At 40.5% G+C, this 19574-nt stretch overlaps 1 protein-coding gene across 7 annotated transcripts in view; it reads right to left on the reverse strand.

Annotated features, from left to right (window-relative positions):
* Positions 1-6025: 6025 nt before the first annotated feature.
* The window catches only part of psd3l (pleckstrin and Sec7 domain containing 3, like), a 189765-nt gene continuing 176216 nt past the window's right edge, over positions 6026-19574 (reverse strand). For all 7 annotated transcript variants that reach the window (XM_062484652.1, XM_062484651.1, XM_062484655.1 and 4 more), the window contains 4 exons: positions 19320-19477; positions 18646-18790; positions 18411-18554; positions 6026-9431 (listed from right to left, as the gene is read on the reverse strand). In XM_062484652.1, coding sequence (XP_062340636.1) covers positions 9231-9431; positions 18411-18554; positions 18646-18790; positions 19320-19477 — 648 coding nt within the window. In that variant the 3' untranslated portion in view covers positions 6026-9230. The remainder of the gene's footprint in view (positions 9432-18410; positions 18555-18645; positions 18791-19319; positions 19478-19574) is intronic.

Genomic DNA, 19574 nt, shown 5'->3' on the forward strand with positions numbered 1-19574 from the left:
ATGGCAGAAGAAGTGTAATAATAAGAAGAAAAGGTAGAAACACTTAAGTGGCTTCGCCGCTTCGCGGCTTGGCCACCAAATATAGCTGCAAGCAGCAATGGAGGGGCCAAGCAGTCCAGAGCAGGACATGGCCTCCATAGTACTTGCGCAACAATTAAGTCACAACAACCTGTTGCACTCATGCAACACACCAAGTTTGGTTGAAATATATGTTTGCGTTCAAGAGTACTGAGAGTTCAAAGTTATTTTTCTGGTATAACACTGCAGGCCTCCTCTGCTCCTCATGCGAACTATGGAACCCAAGTTTGGTGACAATCGCGCAAATGGTTGCTGAGATATGCTCTTGCGCCTCGTTTGGCGGCTTCGCCACCGCTTTTGATCGTCTCTACCGAACAAAGTTTTTGAAAATTGAAAATTCTTCTGATTGCTTTTGTGAAACTGGGTCTAAAGATCATCTTTGCCAAATTTGGTAAACATTGGACAAAAATTGGGGCGTGCAAAAGGTTTTTATACTTTTCCATGAAATCCAAAATGGCGGCCACGTCCGTTCGAATTTTATGAAAAGTTATTAATAGTCAGGCTTGATATCTCACAAGACATCAACAGACAAAGAAATTACTTTATTAAGGTAAACACTTCAACAGTTATTAGCCAAAACACGTTTATGCTTCCGGCCACGCCCCCTTTTAGTCACATGACACAATCTTTGGAGGACATCCTCAGAATAAGTTTCCGAGGCGGCCTACCAAATTTAGTTTCACTGCCTCAAACAACTGCTGAGATATGACTTCACTTCCTGTTTGGTGGCTTTTCTGCTGATTTTGATTGGCTGTCACGGACAAACGGTTGTGGGTATCAAAATGCTCTACCATAACTTTTGTGCGGCTTGGTCTGAAGAGCATATCTGGTAATTTTGAAGAAGATTTGACAAAGATTGTAGGAGGAGTAGGCTTTCTAAGGTTTTTGATAAAACCGGAAATAGCGGAAAATCTATATAACCGGAAATTGACCCCATAGGGTGCGTTGAACTCGTCTTGGTCCAGGGAATCCAATGGTACCTCATTTTTGAAAATGGGTCATACGGTTCAAAAGTTGCGTGTGTAAACACAAGAAGGCAGCACGAGGGTTAAGGCATGTTTAACTTAATGTCTGCACCTCTCTGTCACCAACTGTCTCTGCAGTGGGGGCTTCACAGGGTGTCTACAGGTATAAACAAGTTAAATGTAAGACCTTTTAATACCACTTCCAAATGAAATTAAAGACCAAACTTACGATGGAAATACAAATCAAAAGTGGAAATATACAGTCATCTTTCCAAGTAAACACTGATGTCTGTTCAATATGAACAGTATGGTAAAATGACAATAATCGGTTGAGTTTAAGAACATTGACTAAATGTGTGTAATGCGGAAGGATAACACAAAAATGTAATTGCTGTCCTAAATTATACTTATTATTACACTAGGGTGGAAATGGTGGAGCAGAAACTAACAATTCAATGAATCCCATGGAAACAAAGGCAAATGTGTGAGATGTACTGATGTGGAGCACAAATGCTCCAAGAAGCAGTACTTTTCTTGAGTGGTTTTTATTCAGATGAATAATCATTGGATTCAGGTCAAAAGTCTATCACTTGAACTAGTTTCATCACTTAACCCTTGTGCTGCCTTCGGGTCACATGACCCAAAGGTTCATAACGAACCATCGTTGTGTTTACTCAATTTTACCCAATACAAAAACAAATTAAAATAATTTTCTTTTAACCTTCGCAATGTGGGGGGTCTGAGACAGCCCACCGGTTAAAAGAAAATGCTTCACTTTGTTTTTAAATGCGGTAAAGTTGTCGCAATACAACGGTGGGTCACAATGACTGATGGGTCAGAATGACCCGAAGATAACACAAGGGTTAAGACACAAAGTCAGCAGCTTGGCATACTGGCACATGGAAAGGATTAAACATTTAGACTTTCATCAAAGTAATGCTGGCTTGTCCTTTTTCATCAATGTCCTCAAAAAAGCAGGCTGCAGAGCTACTGTGTCTGTGGGGTGACTGTCTCTGGAGGGCTGGCAGGCAGGGGCAAGCAGGGCCTGCAGGCAGGCAGGCAGGCAGGCCAGCTGGATCAAGCTGTTCTGGGGTCAGGGCTGAAGAGAAGCTGTCCAGCTAGAGAGGGGTAGTCCAGCAAGGGGTCTGTGTGGATCTCACCATCCTCGAGTCTGTTGCATCCTCTGTTGAACTCTGTTGAGCAGGCCTCTGCATGACCCTCCAGACCTGTCAAAGTGAAGAAAGGGTCCATGTCAGTTGTGAAAAATGAAGCTTTTCCCATCTACACTTGATACAGACTTCAGTTTTGACTGTGAAATGCAGTGTCATTACTTGAACTTGAATCCAAATGTGTTGACGTCATGGAGACCCATGCAGTCACTCAAAACACAGGTTCGATTCCAGGCTCTGGCAAGAGTATTTACCTCTAAACTGGTCAATATATACACATCTGACAAAAGACCAGCTCGACCTTTGCTTGTAAACAGTGATTCTGACTGTAAGAGACCTTTAAATAGCCTGACTTACCGAAATTGGCAAAACTAGCCTGGCTAACGTAGGTCGCTTTCTCAGGGCATATGACGAATGAAACAGGCTCGCCTTGAAAAAGTCTCCCTGCCGCATAGGCTTATTACAAAGACTTTCACGCCAAAAATCACCATTATGAGCCGACAGGTCTGTGGGGAATTGCTTTTTCTCCTAAAGGCTGCTCTCCTCGACCTTTTTGATGAACAATTCGCCGAGATGCAAAATGACTCACTAATTAAAAACACAGAGGAAAAAAGCTAGAGCTACAGTAGCTACTTTTCGAGTTTGGTTTTCCGTCACTTCAGAATCACGATCTATAAAGTCTAAAAGTGCTAAACCTTCACCATAATTCAAGAGTAGTGTACTTTCACAAACCCAATCATTAATTCTAGCTTAAAATGTGTAAAACCAGGACTTACCGAAAGTGGCTGCCTCCAACACGGCTTTCACGGGAGACGACTTTCACGGGACACGGGAAACAACAATGGCCGCCGAAAAATAATTTGTATTCGTAACAGCGAGCTGCGATTGGAAGCGAAATGAAACAGGGGCTAAAAAACGAGGGTGGGGGCTTGGTCAGCACACATTTTCAAGAAAGCATGCGTGTGTCAAGGGGCTCTGGCCCCTTGTGTGTGAGAGAATGTGGAGCACGCGCGCACAGGAGCAAAGGGAGAGAGGATTTGGGGAAACAGCCCTAGAAATTAGCCAAGCATGCATGTTTCAAATATTCACTAAAAATCGAGTTTTCATGTTACAGTCAACTTTTTCTCAGATTTGTGTACTCAACATTCTCAAGAGTCTTCATATGAACTAGTGATTGAATCAGAGTATCAGTTTTTGGCCGGCGGATGTGTAAAGCATTATTTTAGCATTAGCAATAAATTCAATTTGCTTTATATCAATCATTTTTAGAGGTATGAAGTTGCCTTTGCACATGTTAACATGTTGTAGTGTCTTCCACGTGACATACCAAGTTTGGTGTTGATATCTCAAAGATTTGCTGAGATTTGACCAAACGTCCTGTTTGGTTGCTTTGTTGCAGATTTTGATTGGCTCTACCGGACAAACGGTTTTGAAAATCAGAAATCCCTACGATAACTTTTGTGAGGCTCAGTCTGGATATCATCTATGGCAATTTTGAAGAAAATTCGACCAAAAATGTAGGAGGAGTAGGGAAAAAACGCGTTTCCTTAATCTTTATTGTACAGACAAATCCAATATGGTGGCCGTTATAGCTTCTTGAGGCTTTTTTATTCCTCATGAGAAATAAGGCATATGTAATGAATTTCAGAATTTTGGGACTTATGGCCTGCAAATGGCATCAATTTGAAAATTGACATATTGGGGCGTGGCCTGTAGCGCCACCTATTGTCTCACATGGCCCATGTTTGGTATGGTAGTTACTAATGGTCTGCAGTTTCAACATGCCAAATTTCACAACTTTTTACGGTACTGGTCTAGGGGCTGCCATTGACTCCCATGGGTAAAAAATAATAATACCACCAATAACAATAGGGTTCTCCTACCGGAGGAACCCTAATAATACTAACAATAACAATAGGTGCCTCGCAGCTTCGCTGCTTGGCCCCTAATAAGAAAAGGTAGAAACACTTAAGTGGCTTCGCCGCTTCGCGGCTTGGCCGCTTCGCGGCTTGGCCACCAATAATACCAATTTTTACGTTTTTGGGGGCATATTTTCAGTTAGCAGATGGTACTGTTTGAATCGCGATTCCATCTTCTACTGCCGGTAACGTCGTAGAATAATCTTCTTTATTCATGAATGAATGCAATATGAGTAGGCTAAATGCCTGAAAATATCACGAGAAGGGAAAAACTTAAAAGGACGTTTAAGTCATAGAGATTAGGTCAATGTTTACACCGGTCTGCCAAATGTATTCGTTTTGATTCAACTATGAGGCTGCCTCTTGCAGGGGAAATGAGAAGACATATATTTCATTCTACACTTCACTCGTATTTTGAGTTGTAAATGAGCAGCAAAAATATGCTTTTAAATCTATGTAATCTTTATATATAATAAGTATGTATTTTTATATAAAATATACAGAAATATCAGTTGTCAAAATGTCATAAAAAACTGACCCCTGTGCAACCGACGCAAGCAAGCACACCCTACAATTTCCCCAGAAATTGTACCCTCTCTAGTTACGTTTGTCATGCCATGAGCATAATAGCGTTCATTACAAAATGGTTAAATCTGCTTTAAAATAACGGAAATAAACTCACAAAACAACCGTCATGTATGTGTGCAACAATTTGTAAAACTTACTACAATAAAGGCAGGCAACTGTAAATTATCAAGTCCTTTCTCCTTGTTCTGATTCAGCTCAGGTAAATCATCAATTTGCTGATGTTCCCTTTTGTGCTCGTCCCCTGTGTCCGCGAGCACGTTTCCAGGCTACTTGCAAATAAGTGGGGTGCTAGTTTACCCATTTCGGATTGGTTTCAAACTTATAGAAAAATTATTCAATGAAAAAGCTAGTAGTATGAGCCAGGTTCGAGAATCGAACAAAAATTATTGGGGGAGATAGTTTTAGATATGTTGACTGGAGTTAAAATAAAAACGACCGGACGATTCAGGTAGCAAATCGGAAATGCAATACCACCTACATCCACCGGGGCCGTTGCCTCAATCCGAGGGGCGAGGGGTGGGGGTCTGGTGTAAACACACGTCCAACTTTGACCCGTTGGTGGCAGTAGAGTGCTCCAATGGGAGACATGAAACTTGGTGAAAATAATGAGGGGACTGTACTTAATGTGTTCCAACAAAATAAACAATTACCAAATGGTTCTAGGGGCTACCATAGACTCCAATGGGAGAAGAAGATGTGTAATAATAATAATAATATAAATAAAATCACCACCAATAAAATCACTGTTTTCTTTCTAGGCTAAACCGTTGTGACTGTTGTCCAGAGCCATTAGTCTACACAGCAACAATAATAGATAATAGCCTTCCAGCTACACCTACTGAAATTAACCACCCACTTTAAATATAGTCCTTTTCTTAGTTAGCTAGCCAGTATTTCATCGGTAGAATTGTCTTTGAATTTTCTCTATCACACTGACATAAATAATATTGCTCATGTCTTATGCCTGTTTTCGGTTCGCTATATCCATATCGTTCTGGCTCGCGAGAGCTAGCTTAGTGCGGTTCAGTCAACTCAAGATGGCTGAGTCCAGAGCGAACAGTGCAAGCGAAATTGGCAGCAAATAATTTTGTCATTATTTTATGTCAAAATGCTATCTAAACAACGTCAATTGTGGCACTGCACTGCACTGCACTGGCACTTACAAAGAGGACACATGCAGAATATGAACTTTGCAGAGTGCCCGGTTCTTGAGCTTATTGTGGGAAACTAAACCCATTGTAATGTGTACACAGATACACAGACAGATATATAAATTCCTGACATTATTAGAGAGATAAAAGCTGTATTCAAATATTTTATATTTTTTATTCATTGAAACCCTCTACAGTTTGAATTATCACCAACCAGCTGATTATTGACCTGAGCGCGTAAGACACGCGCTAGGTCAAAAGAGATCAGATGAACAACCAACAATCCTAGGCTTAAAATCACAGACTGACAGTAACATTTAACAGCATTTACAGTTAAAGGATTGTATAGCATCACAGCTTCTCAGAGATATTTCAGTTTTTGTATGCATGGAGAGACGAAGAGAACTTTGGAGGAGGCTAAGGTGCATTACCATAGGTAAGATGGAACAAGCTGAGGTTTGGTCAGACAGATGGTTATCTGGTTTTTAACTGGCACACAATAAGGAACAGGATTGATTTTATTCTCAAGTAAAGGTGGGGAGAACAGAAGTTACATGTCAGATATTGTGGACAAAGGTCAGATGAAAGTGCTCCTGGAAAAGATTGTCTACTGTGATTTGAAGACATAAGGATTAATTCATGAAAGTAAGACAGTCTGAAAGGCCAGGCTGATCTTGAATTGGAAAATGTGACAGACATTTCCTGTGTAAACCTGAAGATGTTGATATATAGGCCATCAAATGTAATTTTTAAATGTGTTGTTTTGCTAGACAGTGCTTTCAGTTAAGACATTCCACATGAGCAGTAACCCACACCACTTGACGACATCGTATCAGAAGTACTTGTTCAAATTTATCTTGTGATTTAATTATATGGATGTAAATTGTATGTTCCATCATTTCACCCCTAAAAGCACAGCTTTTATTTCTCTCTCTCTCTTTTTTTTTTTTTTTTTCATAATGTCCTTGCCTAATGCAATGTACTGTATTGGCACGATTAATATGAATGTACATTTACATTTAGTCATTTAGCAGACGCTCTTATCCAGAGGGACTTACAGTAGGTACAGGGACATTCCCCCCGAGGCAAGTAGGGTGAAGTGCCTTGCCCAAGGACACAACGTCATTTTGCACGGCAGGGAATTCCCTAACCGCTAACCGCTAAATGTAGTATTTAACACTTCACCAAAGAAAGAAATGACTATCTTAGGAATATTGGGAACATTTTATACACTAGGCTAATATGTGTCTTCAATTGGCCAGCCATTGTCTTATACTTTAAAACAAGAATTAATGAACAAGAATCAAAAATACAGATATTAAGGGCAGACCTCTTCATATGAACACCCAAATTATTATTTAAACAACTTCAAACTGTTGGATGCTTTGTGATATAGACTATATTCACTTCACACCTCTGAAACTTGGTCACTTGTAAGATGCATTCTAAGTGCTAAAATGTCAAAACAGAGCCGCACCACCTTAATAATAACAATACTAGAAGAATAGTGCTATGAAGCAAGGAGAAAATAGAAAAAAGAGTATACACACTAGCAAGCAATTATGTCAGTTACTACTCAGGCCAAAATAAATGGTCACGGCTACAGTCATATTAATGTATGTTCAAGAGATCTTGTGTCCTGTGGAGGGGGGGGGGGGACGACAATAGATGGAAAAAGATAGTAACAAAGATAAAGTGTCAATAAAAAACATTTAAAGAATAAAACTTTGAACTACCAACACTTGTTCCTAAACACTTTTGCAAATGTCTATATATCATTAATTGATCATGATAAAAAGTAAAATTCCTTTCTAGTGTTATACATAGAAACATGCACATTTTGGTAAGGACTAAACAAATTGGTGTGTAGGAGTCTGTTACAGAGGTGTAGGCATGCAATCCAATATCTTACAAGATACAAGATGCTAATGTTGTTATGCCAATAATGGGTCTAACAAAAATGTGCATATGACTATGGATTCATTATAACTAGCATTGGAAAAGGTAATTACTGCAATTTACAGCCTGAAAACAGCTCCCTAAAGGAAACTTTGTCCTTAAATAAACTACCTAAGACAGCAAAAACTACCCAATGACTGAAAACAGACATTTTGTTTTGAGTTAACAGATTCTTACTGTACAGACAGCTCGGTACCTTAAGAGTTCTGCCAGAAAAACCTGTGATGCCTTTATAAAGCTCTCTATAATATTCAGAATAACTCATTTATAAAGTGCACTATGAATACGAATTTGATCTTTACAACAATAGCTTTCAACTAAGAATTCAATACCCATAAAAAGTTAAAAGATTATAAAACAAAAAAAAGAGCATTGGCATTTACACTACTCCAAAAGCAGAATACAATGTTCTATTTGCCTTAAATTATTAAAAAAATTACTCAGCTGCAAAAAGTCTGATCTGAGGTTGAATCTCAGCCATAGTGCAGTCTGAAAAGATACCTGTTCTGTTGGTTGAAACAAAATTGTAAAATACATCTACTTGTTCATTGTGATAAATGAGGATCCAGATCAATTGACCTGCTCTCAACTACTGCAATATGATGCAGTCTTCCAAAAACGTAGAACCATCCAGTTGTTATCCAGGGGCCAAGTAGTATGTTTGTTTCAAATATGAGGCAAAATGTTCAAGATCTAGAATCACATTTAAAGTCAACACTGGATCCCTTTCCCTTATTTACATCTTAATAATTATCTTCCTGAAAAATTAATAATTATCTTCCTGAAAAATTAACATTCCAAGTGGAAATGAACCTTAAAGGTATACAAGGAAAGACATGAAAAAAAAATCTACGTAAAATAACCTGCTGAATCTCACTGGAAGCCATATTGATGTAAAATACTCTGTTTCACTATTTAGGATGTGTTCACCGTTCACTAAAACTACATATTAAAATAAACACTTCTGAGTACTCTTTACCTATGTATGTGTATATATATATATGGTGAATAGATACACACACACCTTAAATTGAAGCCAAGGATATTTTTTTTTTTACTGAAAGGCAAATAAAGATTTACAGGAACTGTGACATTTGAGTAAAGTGGCAAAGAGTCAAATGTTTCACTACTAATTGCTACGATCGATATACAATAATGACAACAGCAATGGCAGCAACACCAAAATAAAAGGACCACAATTATACATGTGATGTTTGCAATACAAAAGAAAAACACTATGCAAGCACCAGTCAGTCTAAGAAGAACATGTATCATCATTTACATTTTACACAACTGTTTTTGTTAAAACAAAACAGTGGCCAGATAAATAAATTACATAAAATATATTCACACGTTTGTTGAGTATTAATTTCTCTTTCACAGGTCAAAGGGGAAAGCTTCTTATGTGAACTTGGGCATCTCTGGCCTGTAGTCCTTCCTCTCTGAGGTGTTGCGCTTCACTTTGGCCATGGCCGGCTGGCCTTCCTGGTTGAGGGAAGGGCTGGACTGTGACTTCTTCAGGCCAGCATCACCATCTTTGCCAGCGAGCAACTCTTTCACACCTTCCCTCAGCAGCTTCACATACATCTCGTACCGGTTCTCCTACAGAGAAGAAAAATGAAGGTGAGAAATATATTTCCTTTTTATTTTAGTTTCCGTGGATATGAGTTCATGGAAATAGATGAACTTGGGCTGTAAGGATTTTACACAAGAGAAATACATTTCTGCATGAATCTTTTTCTTTTGGTTATGAAAGATTACACCAACTCTTGACATGTTGTGTCAACATTTTTGTTGAGTATAGTTACACAATAAAGTATATGAAAGCCTTGTTGACCATGTACTAAAACAACTGCATAGCCACAATGTCATGCTGAAAGCTTTGAATGTGGAGGGGGTGTCGTGGATGACACGCCTCTTCAACATTGCATGGAAGTCTGGGACAGCGCCTAAGGAGTGGCAGAACGGGGTTTTAAAAAGGGGGACCAGAGAGTGTGTGCCAACTACAAGGGTATCACACTTTTCAGCCTCCCTGGTAAAGGTGCTAACTGAAGATGAGTTGAATCACGATAGTTTGTTTGCTAAGCTGTAGTGCTAACGTTACCCACCTAAGGCAATCCTGTTTGCTTCGACAACAGAAGTGGAAACAACGTAATCATTTCAAATGATATCTAGTCAATCTGTTGAAAACAGTGTTGTGTAGACACAATAGATGTATTTGTTCGTTTTTATTTCAAGTCTCCACCTTCGTTGTTTCAGTGAGTGCTGTTGGCCGTGTTGCTTCTTTGCTCCGCAGCTTCACTCGTTGTAATCCAACCAATCAGCGCGCAGCTCATCTATATATTCATGAGCATACCATAAAAGCAGAAAACCTAGCTTTTTTTCCCGGGAAAATTTCACTGGATGTATCAGGGGGCATAGAACAGCCATTTTCAGCCCAACCAATGTTACATACCCTATTCGGAGACCTTAAGGAACAGTGTGAAATACCCCAAAAACCCAGTGGGAGGTGCTGCGGGAGTACGGGGTGAGGGGGGCCCTTCTTAGGGCGATCCAATCCCTGTACACCCAAAGCGAGAGTTGTGTCCGGGTCATGATTGAATGAACAAGGTCGCGAGTACAAGCGGACGAAATGGGTTTCCTCAGGAGGGTGGCGGGCGTCTCCCTTAGAGATAGGGTGAGGAGCTCAGTCATCCGTGAGGAGCTCGGAGTAGAGCCACTGCTTCTTTACGTCAGAGCCAGTTGAGGTGGTTTGGGCCCCTGGTAAGGATGCCCCCAGGGCGCCTCCCTAGGAAGGTGTTTCAGGCAAGTCCAGCTGGGAAGAGGCCTGGGGGAAGACCCCGGACTAGGTGGAGAGATGATATCTCCACACTGGCCTGGGAACGACTCAGGGTTCCCCAGTCAGAGTTTGTCAATGTGGCTCAGGATAGGGAAGTTTGGGGCCCCCTGCTGGAGCTGCTGCCCCCGCGACCCGAAACCGGATAAGCGGTTGACGATGGATGGGACAATGTCATCATAATTAGCAAGCAGGTTAGACCCTATACTATAATTCTAACTACATCAAAATACTCATGACACTATAATATCTTAGCATCTAACAATAAAAGCAGGAATCTGTCTGTGGCTTGATTCTCTCGAGAACCGGGCACTGTATGAAGATGCAATTCGGCAGGTTTATTACTCAGGGCCCAAGGCCCAGTGTTTAGTATTGTTTAGATAAGCACAAAATAAATACAAACGTTTGCCGCTATTTTGAGCTTCACTTTGCAATTGAGCCAGGAATGACTCCAATAAGGTATCCTTCTGCATGGGAGGATACGATCAACACCCACCCCGTTTGCAAGATCCCAAAAGTATTTGATTCAAACGGGCACTGCACTATTTGACATACAGTAATTCCCCCACTGACTGTCTGAACCATTTTCATGTTTTGCTACCACCTATACTCTATTTCTTTTTAAAGGCAAAAGAACATCGGGATTGTAACCCATATTTCACTAGTGTGTGATGACATTGGAAGATACAGATAAAAGTGCAGTTATCAACAGGGTTCTAAATTAACAAAATAATTGTTAATAAAGCCAGTTTGGCCGGTGATACATGAGGCATTAGATGAATGATACATAAGGCTCTGTTCTCGGCATGGTTCTCGGTCATTTATCCCCCTGGCAGTACTTCCTAAGCTTCCCATGAACACTGTGCCGTAATGCTACGTGATAACGTTTTATACGCCCATTGGCTGCACGCAGTTGAAGTGAAACCGGCGCGAGAAACCGTGGAAACGAACGGAGCGTCCACCAGAAAACACAAGGAAGAAGTCAAACGAAGCATAGCGGATCATAGGAGGTAATAAGAGCTAGCTAGAGTAGTAAAGTAAAAAGTTAACTTAATGCGGCGGTGGTTAGGACAAACTTCTGGGGGCGAGAAGAGGAACGAGGCAGGGATTGAGGATATTGATAGCACTAGAGAAACGAAGAAAAGAAAATGTAATGCCAAATGGCTGGCCACAATGTGGAAAGGCAAAGAGTTAGCTGTCAAGGTGAAACCTTTTGTGTTCAGATTACACGTTTTTATCAATGTTGCATAACGTGAAGCTGTGACAATGTTTAAGGGGAGAAAGTTCTTTGAGGAAGTTCTTTGAGCATGTTTTTATTAGTTGCTATTGTAAGGCTGGGTGTCAAACCTGCCCCCACCTCTCATATGCTAAAGTCTGGAGTTTATGGACAGTCTCAACATGATGGCTCTCACACCCCATTCAAGATTTGGTCTGATTGGTTGGTCTTGTGTATAAAGGGAATTGTAATGCATTTTTCTGTGGATTCTTCATCTCCTGAGACCTTCTCCTCAGTTCTCCCTTGTCATACTGTCCTACTCCTTGCTCACCTCTTTTTTTCTTTCTGATTTACAATTATCATGGTAGAGTAGGTAAGATTTAAAGCTTTCATTTTGTAACATGTTTGCCTTGTAATTGATTTCATTCATTTGCAATGTTATTAAATGCGTATTTCATTTAACCGTACTTTGACCATTCTTGCTCTGATTTAACCCATAGAGTCAAATAACTATAATTTCCATTCGTATTGGCATTATTTGCTTCATGCTAATACACTGTTCAGTTTCCCATCTTCCTTTAAACCATAGGGGAATTCGTTTTGGTTGTTTGGCCAATATTTAACCCCCTACACCAGGGGTCACTAATTGGCGGACCGCGGTCCGGGTCCGGACCCAGGTGGTTCCCTATCCGGACCCGGACCTATAACCGATATATTAGTATGGAATTAATTCATTTTGACGGAACGTTTCCATTTTAACCGGCACATCTTTTTGTTCCAACTAAATGTGGTTTCTATCTTACTTGTCCAATACAAAGGTCCAATCAGGAGCTGTAATAACTGTAATCACCATGACAACTCACTCACTGAAAGTTGGCTGCAACCTCTGTGGGTCAGGTTGTGTGTGTCATTCGCAACAACGCAGGCTAAGCGATTTTCTAACAGTACCTGTTTCTTCCTTAGCGAAAGACATGGCGTGTTAAACCCGGCGAAAAGTTGATTCCAAAAAGATCTAATTTCAGACAAGTATGCATTTGTGCTGCCGGTGGGGAGCACAAAACCGATGTGTTTAATAGTGGTAATGTGAAACGTCACTATCATGGCCGTGGGAACTAGGGAGTGCTGTAGCCCCCTGACAGCATGAGAATTTCCAATGATATGACTTGAAAATTCACCACCGCGGCACAGCCCAGCCCCGCAGTAGCGGACTGGCCATCGGGAGCACCGGGAGAAGAATAACAATGGAAAACCAGGCTAAGAAACGTAAGGGGCTGAAAAATTAAGAGACAAAAATACATCACTTTCACTAGACAAGGTTTTACCAATTGAAAAACGTCTATGTTCATTTTACATAAAGCTCAAAAACTATTTAGCACCCAAATAAAGGCCCAAAAAATGGTCTTGTGCGCTACGCGCGCTCCCAATAAGTATCCTAGCGTTCTCACGAACTAGCATCACATCAAACATAGAATGTGCATGCATTAGCAGGGCAGCTGTGGTGGCGAATACGGGGGCCGGTTCTGGTGGGCAGGTCTGGATCAAAGTCCAGGGCCTATTTTTACTCCCAGTGCGTCCCTACCGCCCCGCAACATTAAGCACCCCCCCCCCCCCCCCCCAGCAGCACCCCCCTGATAAAATAGCCTATGTTCCCGCGGCTATGGTCACTATGACACAAAGCATGGACACTTTGAAAAATAAACCATAATTGTTCCGGACCCTGGACTGAATGGAAATTTGTTTAGTGGACCTTTTGGGTTTCTAATTGAGTACCCCTGCCCTACACTATCTAATGTCTGACTTTCATAGTGATAGATTTGCATATGTCTATGTGTTGCAATACTTTTTAAGGTCTAGAGCAGGGGTATCAAACTCATTTTCACAGAGGGCCACATCAGCATTATGGTTGCCCTAAAAGGGCCAGTTGTAACTACAATGTAACATCAGTAACGATGTAAAAACAATGTTTTAGTTGTATCTTTTGTGAACATAGGGACTATTCTGCTGCAATTGCAATTTGGCATATTTATCTTTGTGTTTGCTGTCAATATGCCGACGGAGATTGTACTCTTTAACGACCGACAGCGCCTTAAAACTCAAAATACATACCTTTTTTTCTCCTTGAAGCACAAACATTTGCTTTCCCAGTAGTGATGGGAAGTTCGGATCATTTTACTGATTCGGTTCTTTGAATCTCGTTCAGTAAAATGAACTAATCTTTTTTCGAGTCATTCGTTCATTTCAATGGGGGGGTGGGGGGGGGCTATCCGTCCACTGCAAACACGTATCATATTCTCATGTAGGTTAGTGCATGACATGTGCACCAGCAGATACTATTTTAAAAGAAATTCCTGCATTAAAATAATGTATCATGACAGTTTGTATGATTTGGTCATTTATTATTACACTAGCATTTAATTATCACGGCAAACAATTACACTGCACTAAACTGTAAGTGTAAATGTAAAGTGAAAATAACAAAACCAGTCAGTATGATGACTAGTGCAGTGTAATTGTTTGCCGTGATAATTAAATGCTAGTGTAATAATAAATGACCAAATCATACAAACTGTCATGATACATTATTTTAATGCAGGAATTTCTTTTAAAATAGTATGCAGGTCACGTGAAAAATGATCCAAAGACTCGTAGAACGACGGAGTCGGGAAATGAACGAATCGTTCGTTTCCTCTAGCTACCACTACAGAGCCTATGCAGGTCACGTGAAAAATGATCCAAAGACTCGTAGAAAGACCGAGTCGGGAAATGAACGAATCGTTCCCTCTAGCGTTTCCTCTAGCTACCACTACAGAGCTTATGCAGGTCACGTGAAAAATGATCCAAAGACTCGTACCCGAAGACCGAGTCGGGAAATGAACGAATCACTTCTGTTTACTTGGACGAGCCTATGCAACAGTCCCGATGCGCGGCCACGAGAAAATGAACGAATCACTCTTTGAGAGGACTCGTTACTCCCGAGTACTTGTAAGGGTTCGTTCAAAATGAACGAATCGTTCACGAACGACACATCACTATTTCCCATCTTTATTGAAACTGCCTTCCATCCATGGCCGGATCCAGCCTGCTTAGACTGTGGGTGCAGTGAACATTTTTGGGGGGTATCATGATCACAGAAGGAGATCGTATATTTTTTTATATTGATAGGCCTACCTTTTTTGAGACTGCTTATCGATCCGAATGTTAATCAGGCGTAGAGCCAGGCGTTGTAAACATTTGGGGATTAGCCCAAACCTAGGACCTCAACACTTAATGCGAGCATGCATAGCGCGAGAGTGAAATTTGTTGTCCTTCATTTGAGCGCAGAATAGCTTTTTGAGCTTTATGTAAAATAAACATTGACGTTTTCCAATTGGTAAAACCTTGTCAAGTTAAGGTGATGTCTTTATAATTTTTGGCTCCAAATTGTCGACAGGGGAAGCAGAAACATGCTAGCTTGGCTGAGTAGGAGTTCGAGAGCGATACCAACTTGGGTTGAATGCCCGAGGACCTTGGCTGAAAATGCGCATGGGATATATTTGCAGAACCGGCTGCATTGGAGTGCTGTCATTCAAACCATGCTCGCCTTCACCCAGTTAAACTTTGCATTGAACACTGATGTGTATACACTGCTTTCTAGAGGCGGGATGTCATCACTTTGCCTTAATATAATCTAAATGCACTGTGAGAGATGTAGTTTATGGTCAATGCACGCTGTAAAGCAGCGTAGACTTATTTCAATATACCGTTTAAGCCACATAAAATGACGTGGCGGGCCACGAGTTTGACACATGTGGTCTAGAGAATAAATCACTGCCATCGAGAATTTCTTCTTTTCTCTTGAGAATAATAAATGAGCGAAGCTAGTTCAGGCAGGGCAATCGGGCAGCGCGCATCATCCGCTCACTACCACACGTGTGTTAGCCAGTGGTGAGGTTCGTGGCTGGGGAGGCACTGACTCTTTCAAAGTCAGATTTATGAATTCAACAGAGCAGCATCAATTCATCATTCAACTGGCTGCTTGCATATTGACTAATGGTTATGTTTCATATCCCATATCAGCATTCTTTACACACGCATAGGTAAGGTAGCTACATATTTGGCCAAAGAAAAGCTTAAATTTATAGCGGCTCAGAGAGAGCGCATTTGCTCTGTACCCTCCGTGTACTTAATTTTCCCATCACAATTCTACAATTCATACTCATTCAATACAAATGAAAGTATATAAATTCCATAACAAAAAGACAAATGTTGTTTTATTCTTTAAAATAACTAAATTTTTTCTTATCTGGTTTCATTAGATTTTTTTTACTTCTTTCCCGTCGTTTGAAGCAAATCTTTTAGCTCCGGCATCGGTCTTCCATGATTTATCACTTCCAGTTTTGATTGAAAGTCCAGTTTTGAGAAATGTTTTGGCTTTTATATATATAATCTTCCTTTTGCAGTCAGGGCAAAAAATAAACGGACTGATAGGGCGCACTTTTTCTACTTCACTTTTTTAGCTAGCAACAACTACCGACAACGCCATTGGTCTGTAATACATGAAGAAGAACAATAGCAGAACAAGCCTGTGTGCTCACACGACCCCTTCAGTGAGGCAGAAGTATATGGAACGCCGAGTTAGTCAAAATTAAATAAATAAATAGGTAAATAAATAGATAAATACATAAATAAATATGGCTATGAAATAAATTCTGAAATTAAAAAAAGATGGCAATACATATATAAATATAGCATTATATGATTATATAGCTGAATCCATTTACTGACATCAATAAATAAATAAATTTATTTATTTCATGGGACTTTTATTTCCTAATGCCACATTTATTTATGTTGTCTTTACAAAAACATCATTTTGAAATAAATAAGTTTATTTATTTATTGATGTCGGTAAATGGATTCAGCTATATAATTATATAATGCTATATTTATATATGTATTGCCATCTTTTTTTAATTTCTGAATTTATTTCATAGCCACATGTATTTATTTATTTATTTAATTTTGACTAACTCGGCGTTCCATAGAAGTAGGCCTACTGGCTGCCTCCCCTCCTGCTTTTTCACTGCGGCGTTATTTCAGATTAGCAAGACTAATATGTTATACACATACGTAAAATATATGGCCTAGACTATGGAATGTGAGAACGTATAATAAAAGTGTGTACAAACATTACATTGGTGACATACAGAGAGATCAATTGCACATGCTCAAGTTGAGCAAAAAAATGAGCAGCTCAACCCAGTTTGTGATGGATTGCGCAATCCAAGAGGAGGCTCGGCTAGTCGCTGCCTCCTTTCGCGTCTTTCCCCGTATTTGAACAGGAAATTACACAAATTCAGCTATATTGACTATTAAAATCATTGGAATGATTGGAATCATACAATAATTACATTTCTATCACAGATCAGCGGACAATTTTTATTTTTATTTTTCATCATTATTTGTTTTTTACATTTCATGATGACACAGGGGAGGCACTGCCTCCCTTGCCTCCCCTGACCGCACGTCACTGGTGTTAGCCAGCACAAGCCCATTGGGCCACGTCTGATAAGACGGCCTCAAAAGGCCGTTGTATGATCAGTGCTGCTGCCGCCCTCCACCATCCCCTTCTCCCCCATGCTGTCTGTATGTTCTATCCGTCAGGGGGATTATGTCTCTATTGCTCCCTGCCTCATATGTCATGTATGTATGTGTTGCATCGAGGAGGCAGGGAGTGCTTCCCTTAAATTATCCACTCCGCCAAAATCAAATCTTTGTCCATGTCATGGTATCAATAAATGCTCAAATCTAATACGTGATTGTCTTGACTGAACTACCCTTTGCGGAGTTCTTTAGGCAAATTGTTTACTTTTTACTGTCTCATAAAGACTGAAAATTGTCCTTATGAAAACAATAAAATCCCAGAAATCCTGCCCATACGGACACCCTAAAGGGCATGTTAAAAACCTGTGAAAAACTAAACCTAAACTAAAAACTTGGACATCATCATGAACTCATCAAACAAGACAACAATTCATCGAAATGCTATATCAATAAGTTTGAACGACTTACAGGTCATAAGGTCATTTGCCCAGCACATATTAAAGTGCAGGGGCTGAATGAAACAAAACATTTATAAATGTTAAATGGACTGCATTTATATAGTGCTTTTCTACCTTAGCGGCACTCAAAGCGCTTTACAATGTTTGCCTCTCATTCACCCATTCATACTCTCACTCACACATACCGACGGCAGCGAGCTACCATGCAAGGCGCCGGCCTGCCAATCGGGAGCAACTTGGGGTTCAGAGTCTTGCTCAAGGATACTTCGGCACATGACCTAGGAGGAGTCGGGGATCGAACCGCCAACCTTGCGATTAACAGACAACCCTCTCTACCCCCTGAGCCACAGCCGCCCATGTTACATACTGTATATGTTCATTTTGCTATGTAGAATAACAGACAAGCATGCACTGGTACAGAAAACTGACCAGTCGCAAGCTGCTTCAACCCCAGTGCCCCTCACTGATGCTCACAAAAAAATGCTTACCTCAAACTCCAGGTAGTGCTCTTTGAGTCTGTACTCATCAACATCCTTGGCTTTGACCTTTTTGTCTGGAGGATAGCACCTGTGTTCTGCCAACTCTGTGGAGATGTGCTTCAGCTTTGCCTCGTGAGACTTTAACTGCTCTTCCTGTAATGGTTAGGCACACAGAGGATAATCAAATAAAACTAATAAGTGTAAAGTAATAAAGCAACATTCCACCACTTTGGCCATTATTTACCTGTGACATCCTTGTCGTGGTTGCAGGTAGCAATGGACGGCTAAATTTCTTCTGTGAGCCAATGGCAGCAGGGAATGATGGGGCAGAGAACATGGCTGCCACCGAATTGACTACTGTAATCCAAGAGTCCATTTCATCTGAGCTCCTGGAAGAAAAAGAAACAAATGTACACTACTGACAGACAAGAAAAACACTTCCTTTGAATGAAGACATATAGATTAAAAATAATCCTTTGTGTAAAGCAATCATTCAGAATTTTCTAAAAGGTGTTTGGATAATTGGATAGTTTTGTGAAAGTGTGAATTCTTTAAAAGATTAACATGCCCGGTAAACTACAGTAAGGTTAACAGTAGAAGATATAAATCTCCAACTTTGTCCTTTTAAATTGCTTTCCCATTCACTGCACTTACTCACTATTGCCACCTTCATTGATAAGACCTTTTTTAGGGTTTGCTTGAATGCTGGGTTAAGTATAAAACAAAATTGGACAGACTAATGGCCAATATGTGTTTTAACAGTGCTTAAACCCAAGCATGAAATTAGATTTCGGTTCTACAAGTATTCCTTCAGTTTTATTTATATGGCACTGGCTCTACTTGGAATTATACAGTAGCAAGTTTTGTTTTGTGGTGGTAAATTATGCATATCCCCTGAAGCCTCCCCCACGCACTTACTGGGCCTGGAAGAGGAAGACTCTCCAGTCTGCTGTCTTGAGCTTCAGCACATTTGGCTTTTTCTCATAGTCTACAGCTTGGATTGACAGAGAATGGTGGATACTGACAGCATTCTTCAGGTCTTCCTCTGAGAGTGCTTTCTCAGGCTTGTATTCGTCCTGTGGGAGTGAACATATACATGTTGCGGGCATGGCACTGTTGAGGTAGAGCACCTTAAACAATAGTACAGAGTGGCCCGACCAACAAGCCTAAGGC

The sequence above is a fragment of the Osmerus eperlanus genome, chromosome 18, assembly GCF_963692335.1.
Source record: "Osmerus eperlanus chromosome 18, fOsmEpe2.1, whole genome shotgun sequence".
NCBI classification, from domain to species: Eukaryota; Metazoa; Chordata; class Actinopteri; order Osmeriformes; family Osmeridae; genus Osmerus; species Osmerus eperlanus.